The 17,907-nt window shown below is 34.7% G+C and overlaps 1 protein-coding gene across 11 annotated transcripts in view; it reads left to right on the forward strand.

The window, feature by feature from the left end:
• RTTN (rotatin) overlaps positions 1–17,907 on the forward strand; it is a 142,474-nt gene that overhangs the window by 101,254 nt on the left and 23,313 nt on the right. For all 11 annotated transcript variants that reach the window (XR_007411726.1, XR_007411725.1, XR_007411724.1 and 8 more), the window contains 5 exons: positions 3,571–3,766; positions 5,911–6,001; positions 8,715–8,868; positions 11,479–11,616; positions 14,019–14,236. Coding sequence is in view for 7 of the 11 variants with exons in the window: in XM_049111957.1 (XP_048967914.1) it covers positions 3,571–3,766; positions 5,911–6,001; positions 8,715–8,868; positions 11,479–11,616; positions 14,019–14,236 (797 nt within the window). In the remaining 4 variants the exon portion in view is untranslated. The remainder of the gene's footprint in view (positions 1–3,570; positions 3,767–5,910; positions 6,002–8,714; positions 8,869–11,478; positions 11,617–14,018; positions 14,237–17,907) is intronic.

The following is a 17,907-nucleotide window of genomic DNA, read 5'->3' on the forward strand; positions in this document are numbered from 1 at the left end:
TTATTAGAACTGCTTGATGAGTAGCCTGAGATTTATTTTTAGTAATGGTAATATATAACTTTGTATTAGGGACTGCTTCCAACTCTATTATGCTTCAAACTTTATATATTTGGAAGATTACAACTTAGCTTTTGGTTATTCTAGAGAATGTACAAGCCTTTATTCAGTAGCATTAAATTCATCACCTGTAAGGAATATGCTACCTAAAAAAGAAAGTAATCATAAACACTGAAATATAAGCATCCACAGGGAAAGGCTTTCTAAAACTTCAGAAATAATTGCTTAATTAAGACTTTACTCTGAATTTTTATTATATTTGTTCCCTAACTTCCTAAACAATGTCCCACTTCGTTTTTTTTTAGTAATTTATAGTAACAATATAAAAAAATATTTAATTGTAGGAAGTACTCATTTGATTCTCTTAATAAAAGGAGCAAACTCACATTGTTTAAATAGTTAAGGACACAGAATGAAATGAAATTTGATAATGAATTTCATGAAGATTTATCTCTAGAAGTATGTTGTGTTACTCTTTTTCAATAACTTCACTGAGAATAATTCACATACCATACAGTCACCCATTTAATAAGTGTCAATTCACTGGTTTGTGGTTTATTCACGGAGCTGTACAAGCATCACTACAATTAATTTCAGAACATTTTCATCACCCCAAAAAGAAATCTTGCCATTAGCAATAACTCCTCTTTTTCGATCCTTCCCAGTCCTAGGCCATCATTAATCTACTTTCCTTCTTTATAGATTTGCCTGTTATGGAAATTTCATAAAAACAGTCCTACAGTATGTGGTTTTTTGTGACTTTTATTTCACTTAACATTTTCAAGGTTGATGCATGTTGTATTTGTCAGTACTTAATTTGCTAAAAATATTCCACTGTATGGATATACCACATTTTATTTACCCATTCATCAGTTGATGAACATTTGGATTTTTCCACCTTTTGACTGTTATGAATAATAGTGCTATGAACATTCATGTACAGGTTTTTGTGTGGACATATAGTTGTGCGGGGTTTTTTTTGTTTTGTTTTGTTTGTTGCATTCTTGATTTAGATTTATTTTCAAGGATTGTGCTTAGAATATATGTTCATGTAAAGTTTTACTAGTTGCCAATCACTTAAGTGTATATTTGACAAAAAAGCTTTTTGTTGAATCTGCCAATGAACAGTGCTATAAAGCATTGAATATATATTGTCAATGAGCCATAAGACTAGAACAATTATTTTGTTGTTGTTAGATATCTTCCAGAATTCCATCTCTTTAAAATAGTATTAAGATAAAATGTGAATTTTTTTTATTATTATTGTTTTTTTAGTGGTAATGAGATTTTAGTTCCCTCAAATGGAACATCTAGCAGGATTTCCCAGTGAAGCTGGTTAGTCCTTTTATTTGTTGTTTTGCTGATTCTTAACCAGGGAATTAATATGCTCCAAAGTGATATAGGATAGGGCGAAAATAATTTTCTCTAACATTTACATTAGGGACACTTTTGACATCTAATTTTTGATTTTTAAATTTAGTTTCCAACTTTTGTAAAAGAAAAATTATTTTTTAAAAAATATTCTATTTGAGAGAAAGAGGGCAAGAGCACGAGCAGGGGAGAGGGAGAAGAAGCAGACACTCTGCCAAGCAAGGAGGCCAACGTGGGGCTTGATCTTAGGACCCTGAGATCATAACTTGATCTGAACTTAACCCACTGAGCCACCCAGATGCCCCGAAAAATTATTTTATAAAAAAAAAACTTAGCAGGGTCTCTTGTGATCTGTAAACTTACATTTGATATACAAAGGTAAAAGGAATCATTAAAAAAATAAAAATGTTACTGTATTTGAGTACTATTAACTTAAATAACTGGGATAATTTTCACTAGATAAAATATAAAAGTTTATTTAAATAAATTGGATGAGTTTGAATTTCTTAACTGCTGTGCCCTCCCCTTTTATTGATCCTTTCTGTACTTGGCCTAAAAATGCTGAAAACACGGAATATATATCTTGTGAATATTGAAATTTTTCCCTTAAAATCCATTGAACTGTTTCTGTGGAATTAACCTAAATTTAATTTTCCCAGTTTTGTTTAGTTTAAAATGTCAAATCTTCCTTGATGTTACATAGTCCCAAAGTTATATAGTCCTCTAATTCTTCCCTTAAGGAATTAGTTAATTACAAAGGAAAGTTGGAGAAACCTGGTAGACACTACCTCAATCAAGTGGCTAAAGTTAACACCAACAGTAGTGACATAGAAGGGAATCCTGTTTTTCCTGGGAGGATGCACTAAAAGATCTACTTATGAGGAAATCTCAAACATCAGAGGTTCCACAAAGTAATAGCCTATGCTCTTTACAGAATGTGAGGGCCCTGAAAGACAAAGCAAGTCTGAGGATATCTTCCAGTTTAGAACCCAGGGAGACATGACTGCTAAATCCAAAGTGTGACCCTGAATCGGACCCAAACAGGAACTGTGGCACTATAAAGGACATGAGTGGGACAACATGCAAAATTTGGAAAATGTCCTACCATTACCTCAGTATTAATTTCCTGGTTTTGATCATTGTACTGTGATTATAAAAGACAAAGCCTGTTTAGAAAATTAATTTAGGGGTGAAGGGGTATTTGGAACTTATAGGCAAGCAGTTCATAAGAAGATAGCTATGTAGGTAGATAAAAAGTAGAAATAAAATACTAGTATGTAAAAAAAAAATATACTAGTATATGGGGATTTGGGTGAAGGTATAAGGAAATTCTTTGTACTCTTGTACTTTCTATAAGTCTGAGTTTATTCAAAATAGAGAATGTTTCTTTAGAAAAGAAATAATAAGGGTCATGAGGAGAATCTTGAGGTAGATTAACAAAGGTAGCTTTCTTGTTAATCCCTTGCTGAGTTTTCTAGGAAAGGTCTATAGTCTCATGTCTTCAGTTCTAAAATCCAGAATCTCTGAAACTTTCAAAGATTTCTCAAAACTCACTTGGTGTAAAACTGCCTGGACCTGAATATAGCTGCTGCAGAACCTGAGCAGTCCTGGTTGAGGTGGCATTTCTTCTTTCTGCATCCTGTTTACTGTGATTATACATGTATCATAGTATAGAAATACTTACTTCATTGTGGGGTACTGCCCAATATCCCATTGGAGCTGTGAGTTAATGTACAGTATATGCATCTTTCTATTATTCTAAAATCTAAAAAATTTTGAATTCTAAAGTATTTCTGGCCTCTAGAGTTTTAGAAAAAGGGTTGTTGTAGACTATTTGTTCTTCAGTATCTGAATGTTTGAGGGCACAATATGTGCACTGCCCTTCTGGTCTTGGCTCTTACAAGGCACACACACGCACACACACACACATCTGTGTACAACTATACACACACACAGAGTGGAGGAGTTAGATGTCTGCTTCCTTGGCCTCAGGGTTCAGATGAATTAGGCATTAGGGAAATTCCCCAACCATCTCTCGTTAGCACTTTCAGGAACTTTTCTCTGATGATCAGAACTTATAAATATTGTACAGAAGCACAAAGTAAAGAAAAAAATAGTCATAATTTTAATGTTTATTTTCAGTAATAGGTCCACATGAAACTGCATCAGCACAGCTTCCTCGTGACACATCCCTTCCTGCCCCTCTGCCCAAGCAGTGTGTGGTCACCCCACCTCTCCTTTCAGCAGTGTGCAGCCTTCTGGACGGCCTCTTGGTAATTGCTCCAGGAGACACAGCACGTGCTTTTCGGCAGGCCCGTCTCATAGAGCTTCTCTGTAGGTAAGAGAGGAAGGGTGGTGGAGATGAATCAACACCACTCTATTCGTGACTTGGTGTAAGACTTCATGTGTACTGGGGATATATTTTTACTTTTTTTTTTTTTTTTTTTTTGGCTCATTAGACTGCAGGATTTTGCTTTTGCCAGAATTGTCTTTTGACAATTTTAGTTTGGATCTATGACAGCACTTATATTGGTTTGTTATGTTGGCTGCTACGCACTCCCACCATCCTGATTTTTTTTTTTAATAATTCAGACGTTTTAAGTCTTATTTGTCCTCCACCACACTCAAGAAATATGATGCATTCAACTTTGTAATTCTAACTGGAAGTGAAAGAGGTCAAGGATTCATCTCACTAGGGTTATATCAGAATAGTGGCCATGGGTTGCAAATCATTGTCAAATTCATTTGGGGTTCTTTTCATTATTGGATATTAAACTCTCTATTACAGAGTATTCTGATAAAATTTAGGAAATCATGATTTTATTCTTTCATTTCATTTTAGCTAATATTAATGAGTTTATGGCAGAACCTTTCGATTATCATATTGGCTATATAGTATAGTAAAAATGGCCATAGATCGTGAATTAGCCTGACTGATAGTCTGATTGTAGTTCATTCACTCCTTAGCATTGCAGTCTTGGGGAAGTTATTTTAATCTCTGGAGTGTCATTAGTAACATCTGTTGAATGGCTTTAGTGTCAGGATTAAGTGCTGATGTGTTAGGACACTTTTTATAGTAACTGTTCCTTTTCTATCTTCCCACATCAGATTACTATACCTACCTCCTGTGGACCACTTAGTTGTTTGCGTTCATCTGCCTGTGAACATTCATCATCTGAAATATCTTCTTCCTTTTTGTCAAATCACAGTGCTTTCTTTTTCTTTTTGAGATATTAAGAAAACTTTAAAAAGAAAGAAGTATCCCTTGTTTCAGCTCACTTGCCATTACTCTTTTACCATTTATATTAAGTTGTGGGATGTGGGTTTGTTCACAGTTACTTGTCATCTTTCTACTAGACCTACTAGAGTTGGAAAAGAAACCTGCTAGTTGGGCAGCTCTGGTGGCTCAGCGGGTTTAGCGCCACCTTCAGTCTGGGGCATGATCCCGGGGACCCAGGATCGAGTTCCGTAACAGGCTCCCTGCATGGAGCCTGCTTCTCCCTCTGCCTGTGTCTCTGCATCTCTCTCTCTCCGTGTCTCTATGAATAAATAAATAAAATGTTTAAAAAAAGAAAAAGAAACCTGCTAGTTGTTTGACTTTTTCTCCTGGATGTTTTCCTGCCTCAAGAACCATCAGAATGAGCTTTAGGAATCCTCTGACTTCTCGAGTCAGTTAGGAGTCTGCTGTGAAATTGAGGCAACAGAGCTATTAAAGGATCTTTTATGGCAAAGACTTATCATATTCTGAACATGTTCTTTATTCCTGGCTTAACAAAATTTTCCTATTTGTTTTGCATTATTTTGTCTTTTACTTTCTAAATCAGAACATATTTCCTAGCAAGTATTTTTCCTATTTTAAATAGGAAACTACCACCAAGGTTTTTCTTTTGTTTGCTTTCCTTCTAAAAGAGCTTCATTATATTTTATTCTGCTTTTCATTAGATGTTTTTTCTTCAGAATTCCTTGCTTCCCACATTTATTAGATAAGATCTTTTCCTGCATTCTAAAATATTATAGGATACCTGTTTGTATACATTTATTATATTTATGAAAATCTTTTCTCTTTATTTTTACTTTTTTTTTTATTTGAGTATAGTTGACACACAATGTTATATTATTTTCAGGTGTGCATTTTAATTAGTCCACAGATTTATGTATTATACTGTGTTCACCACAAGTGTAACTGTCATCTGTCCCGTTACATCAATGTTATAGTATCGCTGACTGTATTCCTTATGTGGTGCCTCTTATTCCTGTGACTTACTCCATAAACTAGAGGTCTATATCTCCCACTCCCCTTCATCCATTTTGCCCAACATGCCCACCCACGTTCTTTCTGGCAACCATTGATTTGTTCTCTGTAAAGATCCTTTCTCTTGAATTCTATTTAAGGTTATATTCAGACTTCAAATACTAATTTATTAATTTTTAATAAGCAACATGCTACTCATTTGGAGGGTTTTCTTTTTCTGCTCTTTGCAGTATTATGGATGCCACCCTCCTAGAGAGCTGTGTGCAGGAGCTGAAGGGTCCACTGCCTTTGTCATCTCCAGTTGAACACACTCAGGCTCAGGTAAGTGTCATGTTTCCCTCTCACCTCATGTCTTTTTGTGCATTTATTTGCTTTAAGTGCCGGGAACATAAATTCTGCTAAAAATATACTAAGCATAGAAGAGGGATGGGAATCTTTCAGAATATACATGGTGTGATTAGGTTATTTCAAAAAGGTTACTTAACATTTTAATTTGAGACATCTTTGCATGGTAGAAAACAGCAGCAGGGTATAAAGATCTAGATTCTTTTCCTGATTCCATTATTAACCAGCTTTTAAAAAAATTTAACCAGCTTTTAAAAAAAATTTTTTTTAATTAACCCACTTAAAATGTTTATCCACCGATCTGGATATCTTTTTTTTAATATTTTTTTATTCATGAGCGACAGAGAGAGAGAGAGAGAGGCAGAGACACAGACCGAGGGAGAAGCAGGCTCCATGCAGGGAGCCCGACGCGGACTCGATCTCAGGTCCCCAGGATCTGGGCTGAAGGCGGTGCTAAACCGCTAAACCGCTGAGCCACCCGAGCTGCCCAGATATGGATATCTTTGAGCACCATATTAAAAAAAAGAGGATATTGTATACACCACCTTCCCATTCTATGATTTTAGGCTATCTCTATCATTTTCACCAAATTGAAGTTGTTAAAATACATAGTGACTTCTATGCATTTTCAAAACCCAGTCTAATAAAAATAAATTTATTTTTGTTCCTTTACAGATACTACTTTTAAGTTCTTGCTTATAGCTAGTGTCTGTATCTAAAGTATGCTTCACAATTCCTTATTATTGCTAATAGGAATGTTGCCTCAAATCAGATTTTTAAGAAGGGCTACAAGATTTATGTAGTATGATAATTAAAGGTGGGCAAAACTAGTAGCTCTTGCTTTGTAGTGCTGTCTTTGAGGTTTCTGAATAGGATAGATACCCTTTTATAAGGTTATGCAACACAGTATGCATTTCCTTCAAAACACTTGTCACAGTGTAGTATTTTTACTTTTGAGTGCATTTATTTGCATTCACTGTCTATCCATCCAACAAATTTTCATTGAGGGCCTACCATGTACCAGGATCTTAGCTATGCAAATAAATATTCTTCCCCTCAAGTTGGGAGAGCAGTTCATGAGGAAATCCACATATAGCTGCTGATGATAGATATCTGAGAAGAAAAACTAAAACAGGAGACAGGGAATGATGTCAGAGCTGCAAGCATAGGGCTCTTCCACTTGGGGTGGTCAGGGAGGTTCTTTCAGATAGGGACATGTAAACTGAAGTATGTCCTGTGAGATGCAGGACCCTTGAGATTGGGTTATGTGTGCTCTATCCAAGAAATATCGAGGCCAGAGTGGCTAGAGTGAATCTGTGAGGGGGAGATGAGGTTGGAGGCTACAGTGAGCTCTGTGAAGGCAATGCTTTGCCCGTTCTTCTGTATCAGCTGTATTCTGAATGCTGAGCACAGTGCCTGTCCTGTGGAAGGTACTCATTCAGTGCTTGTGGAATGAATGAATAACAACAGTAGCAAACATTTACGGGGTGCTTGTTTGTCTAATTTATGTACAAACTCATATGAATCCTCCCAATATTCACATGAAGTATCCTTAGTAGCTTCATTTTAAAAGTAAATGACTGGAAATGTCCAAAGTTGCTCACATGGAAAGGAGTAGAGCTAAGATTCCAGTGTACATGGGTTGGTTCCAGAGCTCACACTTTTACCTACTTCCTCACCTGGCCTTGTGTAGGCTAACTGCTTCTTGGCTGTTTGTCCTCACACAAGATTATTCATTCATTCCAGAAAAGTTCTGGAACCTCTTCTCTGCCAGATTGTGCTCTAGATGCCAACTGACAGATGCATGAACAAAGCAAACACACACGCCTGCCCACATGAATTCTGTCTTTGGTGCAGAAGACAGACAGCAGTAAATAAAATGTGAAGTATTTTATCAGCTGGTGACAAATAGAATGGGAAGAAGAGGGTGGGTGAAAGAGTGTGTGGTAGGGGAAAGAGTGCGTTGTTTTGGCAGGGTGGTCAGAAAGAGGCCTCAGGAGGGAAGATGTGACCTGAGAGTGGAGGTGCTGAGGAAGCGGCGAGTGTAACTAGGTGGAGTGTGGGCTTGCGAGAGGCTTCAGTGACTCTGTGGTTCTCTCTCTGATGCTTCTCATTAGCTCTCACCTTCCATGCCTTCTCTGTTTATGGTAACACTTCCTACATCAGAGTCAGACTTGCTGTAACTGCAATCAATGGTATAGTGTACAAAGGCATCAAAAAAGACTTCATAGCAATAAAGAAACTGAATGTTACAAACTTGCATTTTTACCTGAAAGATGTGTTGAAAATATTTTGTAATCTCTCTTTCTTTATAAAATTATAGGATAAATGGCTTTGGAATCCCCCTTTCTACCTCTTTCAGAATATTGATTCCACAGCTTAGCTACTTAAAAACTTGCTTTCTTTCTCCAAATGGAATTTGAAATTTGACTTTGAAAATACTGCTTCATTTGGCATTACTATACTTGACAGTGTTATTGTGGTCATTAATGGCATATTTGTAATATGAGGAAAATAATGCTTTGTGTGCTCCATATTCATTTTAGATCTTTAAGAATTATGATTTTATTTTTATTAACTTACGTTACGAAGAAAGTGGCTTATAATGGCTTATAATGTATAGAAATATCACTGAGCTAGACTTTTCATATGATATGTCTTGTTTTCCTTTATCTCTTTTTTCAAATAGGTGTCCTTTCTCCTAGAATACCTGTCCTCTTTGTCTAGGCTTCTGCAGTCATGTTTACTGGTAGATCCTGACCTTGTGATTGAGGATGAGCTTCTGAAACCTCTGGTCACAAACATCATTGGGGTCCTCACCATATGCACCAAAGATGTGTTAGGTAAGCTTTATTTTGTAAGTTTAGGATGGAAGCAAATAATATTGAGGAAAAGAGTCTTACTCTGCACCAGATACTCCAAGTTTAAATTTTATGTCATGCTTTGCCAATATTTTGAAGGCTTTTATAATGTGTTTTATACTTTGGATGTTTTAAGTGGTTTCAGGAGACCATTCGAGGCAAATACGTAGTATAATGAAGGAGTATCCCCTGTGCTGTCAGTTTAAATGAAGGCAAAGTTCTGTATGTAGTATTAGCAAAATGCAGTGAGTTTAGGTAGTAATTATTCTTATAAGCTATGGGTACAGCCAAATGACCTACTACTAACTTATTTGCAATAACAAGTATACATAAGTGTAACAAATACCAGAATTTTGGGAAGGTCCTAAATTATTGAAAAAAATACTCTGATAAAAAGTTGAACATAGTACTTAGTAGAAGAGAAAAGTGAAACAATATAGGATCTTTAACAGAATTAAAATATGATAATAAAAAAAGATTTTATAATGCAGTAATTGATAATTTGGCTATTGCTAGGTGACTTTTTGCCTATTCATTCTTAGTTTTTTGAATTTCATGGATTTGCCTGGTTTCAGGTAAGTAAAATGTTTTATGATGCCAGCAAATCTAGTTCACAATGTCTCATTCATGTTAAAATATCCTGGTGCTAGAAGAATACTAATTCCTTACTAAGAAAGTTTACAAGTGATAGTGATATCCTAACTAAGCAAATCAGGATAGACCGATTTGTGAGGCCGATATCACCCCCGTGGGGGAAAAGTCTTAGCTAAACCAATTTGTGACCCTTTAGAGCTCAGTTCTACACAATAAAATCTTATTCCTTAGTATTTAATTTCTTGTATTGGGTTGTCTTGGCTGTCACTTGGGAGGCATTGATACTGAGCTCATCAAAGATAAACAGGAAATAAACAGTATCATTGCTAAAAACTGTAGTGCATGGTTTTGACCGGAGGACTTTTGATTCAACACTTAATCCCAAAGTCATTTGACAAGAGGTAGCCAAGTCATATGGCGAGATGTCCCAAAGTCGTATCATGTCTTGGTTGTCATTGGCTGCCCTGTGGATTTTTTTTTAATTGATTCTCTTGTTTTTGTGTGTGACTTAGGCTTTGAGAATTAAATAAAAATAATGTATGTTTTATTTTTATGTAGGTTATTTGTCACATTATGTCAAGTCCTGAAAATAAAAAATGTCCCTGATATCTGAATGTATATCCATTGGCTAGTTAAGTTAGAAATAATTTTCTCATTCTAATAAACGGTAAAAGTTGAGTAAAAAATTTTTAAGAAATGAATTTTTAAATTTTTTTTGGAAAAATAATAGTGAATAGTATAAAATACTGATTATCTTTCTAGTATATATTTATATTATTTGCTAATTCTCATACATAGTTTGATACATTTTATATGAGTAAATTACATTGAAAGTTATTGAGCAAAAGTAGTTACAAAGTTAAATGGTTTTTTTAAAAATTTTTATTTATTTATGATAGTCACACAGAGAGAGAGAGAGAGGCAGAGACATAGGCAGAGGGAGAAGCAGGCTCCAGGAGCCCAATGTGGGATTTGATCCCGGGTCTCCAGGTTGCGCCCTGGGCCAAAGGCAGGTGCCAAACCACTGCGCCACCCAGGGATCCCATAAAGTTAAATGTTAATTGTGTTTTAATTTTAGCTTTAAACTTAAAATTTTATTTGGTTATATTGAATAAAATCAGTAAGCTTTATTCTTAATTCTTTATATGTATAAAATACAGATATACTGATAGTACATAAACAAGATATACAGGATCTATGGAATTAAAGTTTCATGGGGTTGAGGAGGAGGAAACATTATATCTGAAAAGACTCCTTACAGAGCTGATAATGACAAAAACGTTGAGACACATACCAAGGATTGCTTTAATCCAAACTCCCTGGAATATGCCATTTCCAAAAGAACCCTGAGATGGAAATCCTTAGTTTTGCTTGGTAATGGAGTTTGGCAAAAGCTGGCAGATACTACTGGTGGCATGATCAGAGAAGACAGTCATCAGATTGCTACTGCTCTCCAGCCTCCATTTGCCAAGTAGAGAGAAAGGAAAGGCTGTCCTTACAATAGAAGGTTAATTGCTACATTCTCAGCTATAGGCAAAGCTGCAGAATCTTATTTCATGTCATATTTTCTTAGAGGGGCACATTTCTTGGTTGTTCAAAGAAATTCTCCTTTCTTTTCTGTCATAACCTTGGCACATTGTACTTCTTAACTTTTATGAAAGTAGCACAAACAATGCCATGCTTTTATAGTATACACAATATATGTTTCCTAAGTTATGGCTTAATATTCAGTTTGCCATACCTTCTGATTTGTTGTTGAATATGCATTAATAAGAGGAGGATATGTGAGTGTGTATTTGTCTCTATGTAGGGGGGTAGATGAAAGAGCTCTTTAAAAAGCAGTGGAAAAGTTCATTGAAATGAATTTTGGATCATGCTCAATTACGTTTGTCTTCATCTGACAGGTGTATGCCTCTTGTGTGTAATGAAGTATCCTGTGAGCTTTGTATTTTCTATTCTTTGTGTTAATAACTTGAAATGTTTTCATTAATTTTATAGATGTAGAATTGATATCTGCTTTTTATCATACATGGACACATTTATTTAACCTTTTGGCTACGCTCCTGAGGAAAGCTGCTACTGCCTCTCTCTCTTCTATTATGATGGGTCTGGCCAAGCACTGGGCAACAGTGATTGGTAAGAAGATACTTGCACTAGGCTGGGGGTCTTTCTGCTAATAAATGTTAAGATAATAATTGTTTACAATTTTTATATATGTATTGTTTTTCTAAAATTATGTAATTATGGCATGGCATTTGAAATAGAAACCAGGGATTTACTTTGAGAAATTTGCAGTGCTCTTGAGGAGCCTCAAAAATACATTTTTGAAAAATTGAAACCCAGTTCAAAAAACTGTAAAAACAAGTTAAGAAAGTCCTATGGTATTTATGAAGAGACATGTGATATGACATGATTATAAAACAATGAGATAGATTTTCATGTGTTGGCATAGAAGCCAGTCTCTTTCTTGACATATATGCACTATAAGTGGGTAAATCTGCAACTAAAATTCTGTATATATGATAACATGGAAACTTAGAGTAGAAATAGTGTGTCGAGACATAAGGATTTTCTTATAGTACAGAAATGCTAAAGCCATAAACATTATTTTTAAGAATGACTATCGTCTAATTTTTCATAAAGTCTCCTTTAAATTATAGCATAGCAGGAAGACCTTTTTTCAACATAAATGCTTATAAAATGTTACTTTTTAAAAATAACTAGTTTAAATGTATTAAAAATAGAGTTCTTTTAAGTTTCCCAGTTACCACTAATGTAGCTGGCTTGTTTTTTTCACATTTTACTATAAATTTAGATGGATGATACATCCACAACCAGAGTGGTAGTGTTGAAGTGAGTTTTATAGGGAAATACATGTTCAATAAGAAGTGGAATTGTTAATTCTGAGTTTACCCTAAGAAGAATAGCACCATTTAGAAATCATTATTTTGTTAGAAGATAGTAAAACTGAAAGAGATTGACTATATAATTGAGATTTTTTTTTACATCCATGGTGGGGATATTTAGTTTACCACCCAAATCACTACTAACATAAAGCAAGGTACTACTCATGTGGGCCATCCAAGCCAAGTGGTCAAATCTGGCCCATGCTCGTTTTGGTAACTAGGATTGTATTGATGATCGTATTGGAACACGGCCACCCTTACTCATTTACATGTTCCCTAGGGTTGCTTTCCTGCTGCAATGATAGAGTTGAATACTGTGACAAAGGCCGATGACCCGGAAAGTGTAGAATATTCATTTCCTCTCTGACCCTCTGCAGAAAAAGTTTGCTGGTCCCTGCTTTATGCCTGTTTACCTGACACTTTCCCTAGTGATAAAATAAGGACATAGTAAATTCACAATCTTTCTACAAAACATGCACACAGTTTATATAATACATGGTGCTAATCAGAAATAAGTTACTGCATAAACAGCTAGCTTTGATCATAGTAACGTTTATGAAAACATAACTAATAAAAATGATCATTGCTATTTCTTGCCATGGAGTTGCTTTTGTTTGTTTTTAGTTTTCAACCCATGTGTTCATACATATTTAAAACATCTTATCACTTTGTAACATGTTATCTCAGTCTTTTTCTCAGACTTGAGTAATATTTAGACATCATTTAAATGAACAGGATTTTCATGAAACACCACTCTCACTAAATTATTTTTCTTGTGTTACTTAAGAAAATAAGAATTTCTTTTAGTCTAAATCTAGGTAGAAATTCTTAGGGTTATAACTCTTATGCAAGTACAAATTCTAAATAATATAAAAGTAAAATATAACAAAATTATAAACCAGTGCTACTCAATAAAATTAGTATAATGCATCAAATGTTCCTTTGATCAAATCAGTGCTCACAACAGGAAATTAATAATGACTGATTCAGTGTAGTTTCTTTTGAATTGGCTTGCCTATTCTTTCTAATCTGTGTTATGTTTGCAAATCTGTGCAAAACCACTCTTGTTCTCTATTCTGAACTACTGTGAAACATTTGTTTCTGCACCATGCCAACACTGCATACTGACTCGTGCAAGTACCATTTAGCATCAACTTGTCTGAAAACAGAAACACAATTATACATGGGTGATCTAGATAGTTCAGAATACAGTTACATGAAATTTTTTTTAGATTAGCACTGAAATAAAAAATGAAAAGTCAAAAACTCCAGGGGCTTTGTCGATCCCAATGGGACCCCAGAGGGGTCAGTACTCATCTATATATAATCCTTTTATTTGGGGTCTTAGCAAATATAGTGTGTATGTGCATTTGTATACACACATACACTTTCATACAAAAAAGAACCTGTATAAAAAGAATGAAATGAAGATTAAATAGATTCCTTGATTCTGTTGTCTTAATGTTGACTGTTTAAATTACCTTTAAACACCAGAGTTTCTCATACTTATAAGTATTGATAGCTTTACTTCATTAGAAATAAAAAGGCTATTAACTTACTCAAATAGATCTGTTCACTTTTTTAATTTTGAAGAAGTTTTCAAACATTTACATAGAAATTATTCTCTCTTAGATATGTTGTGCACATGTGTGAGTTTGTCTACCACATGCCCTACCTTATCTACTGCCAGCCTGCAGTTCCTTTCTATTCTCTTGACTGAAGAAGCAAAAAGGCATCTCCAGGATAAGAATAAAACAAATTCATGCCACACTCCATCAATGGCTTCACTTCTCGATAAAACTCAAGAAAATCAGAAATCTCTAGAACGACTTAATGAAGTAATTCTTCAGGTATGTGATTTCTTGACCTTTCAGAAACTTTGTTTAGTTTTAAATAAATCAGTCTTGGTCTTATAAAAATTTTTTTTCAATCATTTGAATTAAAAAGTAATTAATGTTCATAATGGTCATTTAAATGGAACAAAAGCATGTAAACTTAAGGTAATCATCTCCTCTCCAGTGCTGATCCTCTGATGTTAGCTACTTTCTTTTAATGAATATGATATAAAAATTCAAAATGAAATATTAGAAAAATAAATCCAACAGCTTACTGAAATAGTGTGCCATGTCATGACCAAAGTTTTATATTTCAGGAATGCAAGTATAATTCATAATGTCCTCCCATTTTATTTTATTTTTTTTTTTTGTCCTCCCATTTTAAAGACATGTTTCTGTCTCTGAAAATATATTCATCTAAATGATATTTCATTTATTATATACATTAATTACATATATTTCAGGCGGTTTGTCTATAGAGGTGGGTGGACTTGGTTGGTACATTTGTGAGAAAATACCCCCTTTCTAAGCCACACTGCCTTAAAACTTACCTTGTAAACTTACTTTTTGCAGTCCTAAAATATGAACCAAGAATTTTGTTCATTGAAAAATATTCTGAAATCACTAAATATGATTTTATAAATAGATTAACAAAAAAAAAACCTTGAAGTGCTTCCTAAGTTATATAGTTATTTTTATATAAATAGGAAATTTGCTAGAGTTTTCTAATCATGGTTCTGTGATTTTTCACAACCTTCTCTTGCTAAAAAGTGGAAAAGAAGTAAACTTGTGCCTTGACAGATTTGCTTCCATTCTCCAGTCAGCCAGCCACATTTTATAAAGACAGAAGGTTTTTTCAGTCTTCCAATTTGTTGCTGTCTCTTTGCTGCTTAGAATTTGGGGATTTTTGCCCCATTCTGCCTAGGGGAGTTATGATCTTGCTGGCATGAGCACTTGGCATTGTATGCAGTGCCTCCGATTATGTTGGAATGCAGACGAGGCTAATAGAGGCCAGGGGCGGCTCCTGGTCCAGTGAAGGTGGGGCTCTGAGTTCTTCGGAGACTTTTGTCTCTGTCTCCTTTGCCCAACAGACTACCGTTATTTTCAGAGCACAGATAGGGAGACTGATAAATGGTCTCCGACATTTTCTTCTGTTTCCAGCAGCATCTTCAGAAGCTGGAACCCTAGGGGGAAAAGGTCCTCACAGCATTGCTGAAAGTCACTTACCTTGAGAGACCATGGCTTCTTCCCTGTAGCTACTGCCTCACTTGCTACACTCAGTTCTTAGTTTAAAACCAAAGCTGGATAGTATGTCAGTTACCTTTTTCCCCATCAGAACACCAGGCTTTATTCGATTAACTGAGTCTCATTTTGCACTTTAAAGAATATTCTAAGAGGAAACTCAAATTCACACCTTTACAGTGATCTTCCCCCAATTCAAAAGCATTATTAATCTGCTAATTTGGGCTTTAGTGGAATACTTTTTGACTAGGGAAGGGGCCTTCTCTCTTAACCAACATGCTTTCCCCTAAAGGGAATATAAATGATTCCTGGAGTCCCTGCATCCTTTTCTCTTCTTCTTCTTCTTTTTTTTTTTTTTTTTTTAAGGTTTTATTTATTCATGAGAGAGACAGAGAGAGAGAGAGAGAGAGAGAGAGAGAAAGGCAGAGACACAGGCAGAGGGAGAAGCAGGCTTTATGCAGGGAGCCTGAAGTGGGACTCCATCCCAGGTCTCCAGGATCACGCCCTGGGCTAAAGGCAGTGCTAAACCGCTGAGCCACCCAGGTTGCCCCTGCGTCCTTTTCTTCCCCTCTCCTTTGCCCAGGCCAGGAATGCCCACTAGCTCTGGGAGCCTTGACTCACATGACTGTGGGTCCTCCTGGACCAGGTGAAATTTAAAGACCTCTATCCAGGCCAAACGAAAGCTATTTTATTTCTTAGCTGTTTTCTTTCACTTTATGGTCATGCTGTTTCAAGGAATCATGATTAGGCTTGTGACAAATAAAAATTCATGTTGGTTGATGCATCAGATTAAAATAAACATATATAGGAAAAGTTCTGTGCTGCAAGAGTTTACTAAATTTACCCTGCTCCTTATTTTTCCTTAATATTTTGTAATATTATTCATTATAAAAGTTATATTATCTTTTGCTGTTACCTTCCTGGCCAAAGAAAATGAGGTATTCTAGAGCCACAGGGTATTTCAATGATTTTCCTAATGACTAGCCAATTTTCCTCTCCATTTCCTCCAAATTATAAAAGATACAAGGTATTGTGTGGATATGGCTATTTTAACCAATTATATAAACTGGTTTTCCTAATAATTCATACTCTTCTCATTCACATAAACAGTAGAATATAAATATATAATATTTGTTAGAAGGGCACAAGCAAGTTTAAGACAAAAATAAATAAATAAATAAATAAATAAATAAATAAATAAATAAATAAATAAATAAGGGAAGTATCCCTGTGACATACTTAGGAGAAAATGTATGCCTCACGTGAGATGGGACATTTATTAATGAGCTTTATTAAACTATAAACACTATGTTTTCTTTACTCTGCCCTATATAAATATGATATGTGAGTTAAAATGTTATTCAAATACATGAAACAGCAATATATAATAATAAATTACATACATTTCTTAATATACATGTGTGTAGGCTGTGCATTGTGCCAGATTTTATACAAAGGAAAGTAAAATATACAGTCTTTAAATGGTCAGAAGAAATAATATACTAAAATTGATGACCTTCAAAGATTTATTTCAATTCTCTGTAAAACCTTACTCAAAAATATTAGACGTGTGGCCTTAATTAAGCATGTCATTTAACCTCTTGTGTTTCAGTTCTTAAAATGCAAATGTAAAATGAGAGGGTTGTATTAAATTTATATAAGCTAGCTCTAAAACTCTCTATCCTCCTAATAGATTGTTATGTTGTAACTTCAATTAAAATGTCTTGACAGAGAATCTTTTAAGTGGCTGCTTTACCAAACTCTCTCCCATAGTGGGTACATGGTGAAAGTGTGCATTTGGTATTTATATCTTAAATTATGTGCAAGTTTATTTTTCATAATTCCATTTTGAGGAGGTTTGAGGGTTTGAATATTCTCTTAGAAACTATTCTGTCTTTTGACATATATGTCTTATGATATTTCTCTTTTGACCATAACATATTGAACACATTTGACTTAATGGAGATTTTGCCTTCCCTAGTGGGAAAATATATTTCATTTGCAAATACATGTAAGTAAGAGTAGTAAAAACTTTCAGTAATAATAAATTTTGCTCATAATTGAGATGTTGATTTAATTTTGCTCTTTATATTTAGTCTGATATTTAAGGATAGTAATGGAAGCAAACAACCTCTTATTTCACATTTTAGGAGATAGGTTTTGTACTAGAGATTAGTGAATGGTGAAGTTCAAGAGTAAATCTTTTGGAGAGAAGGCTTATCTATTTGAGATACTGCTGTGACAGTGAATGTTCACGGTAATTTAAAAAACTTATTCTTTATATCAGTGCCTTTTGGAAAGAAAGCAGAGTCTTGAACTAGAATACCTAGATCACTTAATGTATAGAAGGGAATAGATCTAAAAAGAGCATAAAATTTAAATAAATTACATTAAGTCCTGATTTTCTTTCTTCCTGTAGTTGATGAAAAAACATGATGTTTTTT

Source organism: Canis lupus, chromosome 1 (assembly GCF_003254725.2).
Source record: "Canis lupus dingo isolate Sandy chromosome 1, ASM325472v2, whole genome shotgun sequence".
Classification (NCBI taxonomy): domain Eukaryota; kingdom Metazoa; phylum Chordata; class Mammalia; order Carnivora; family Canidae; genus Canis; species Canis lupus.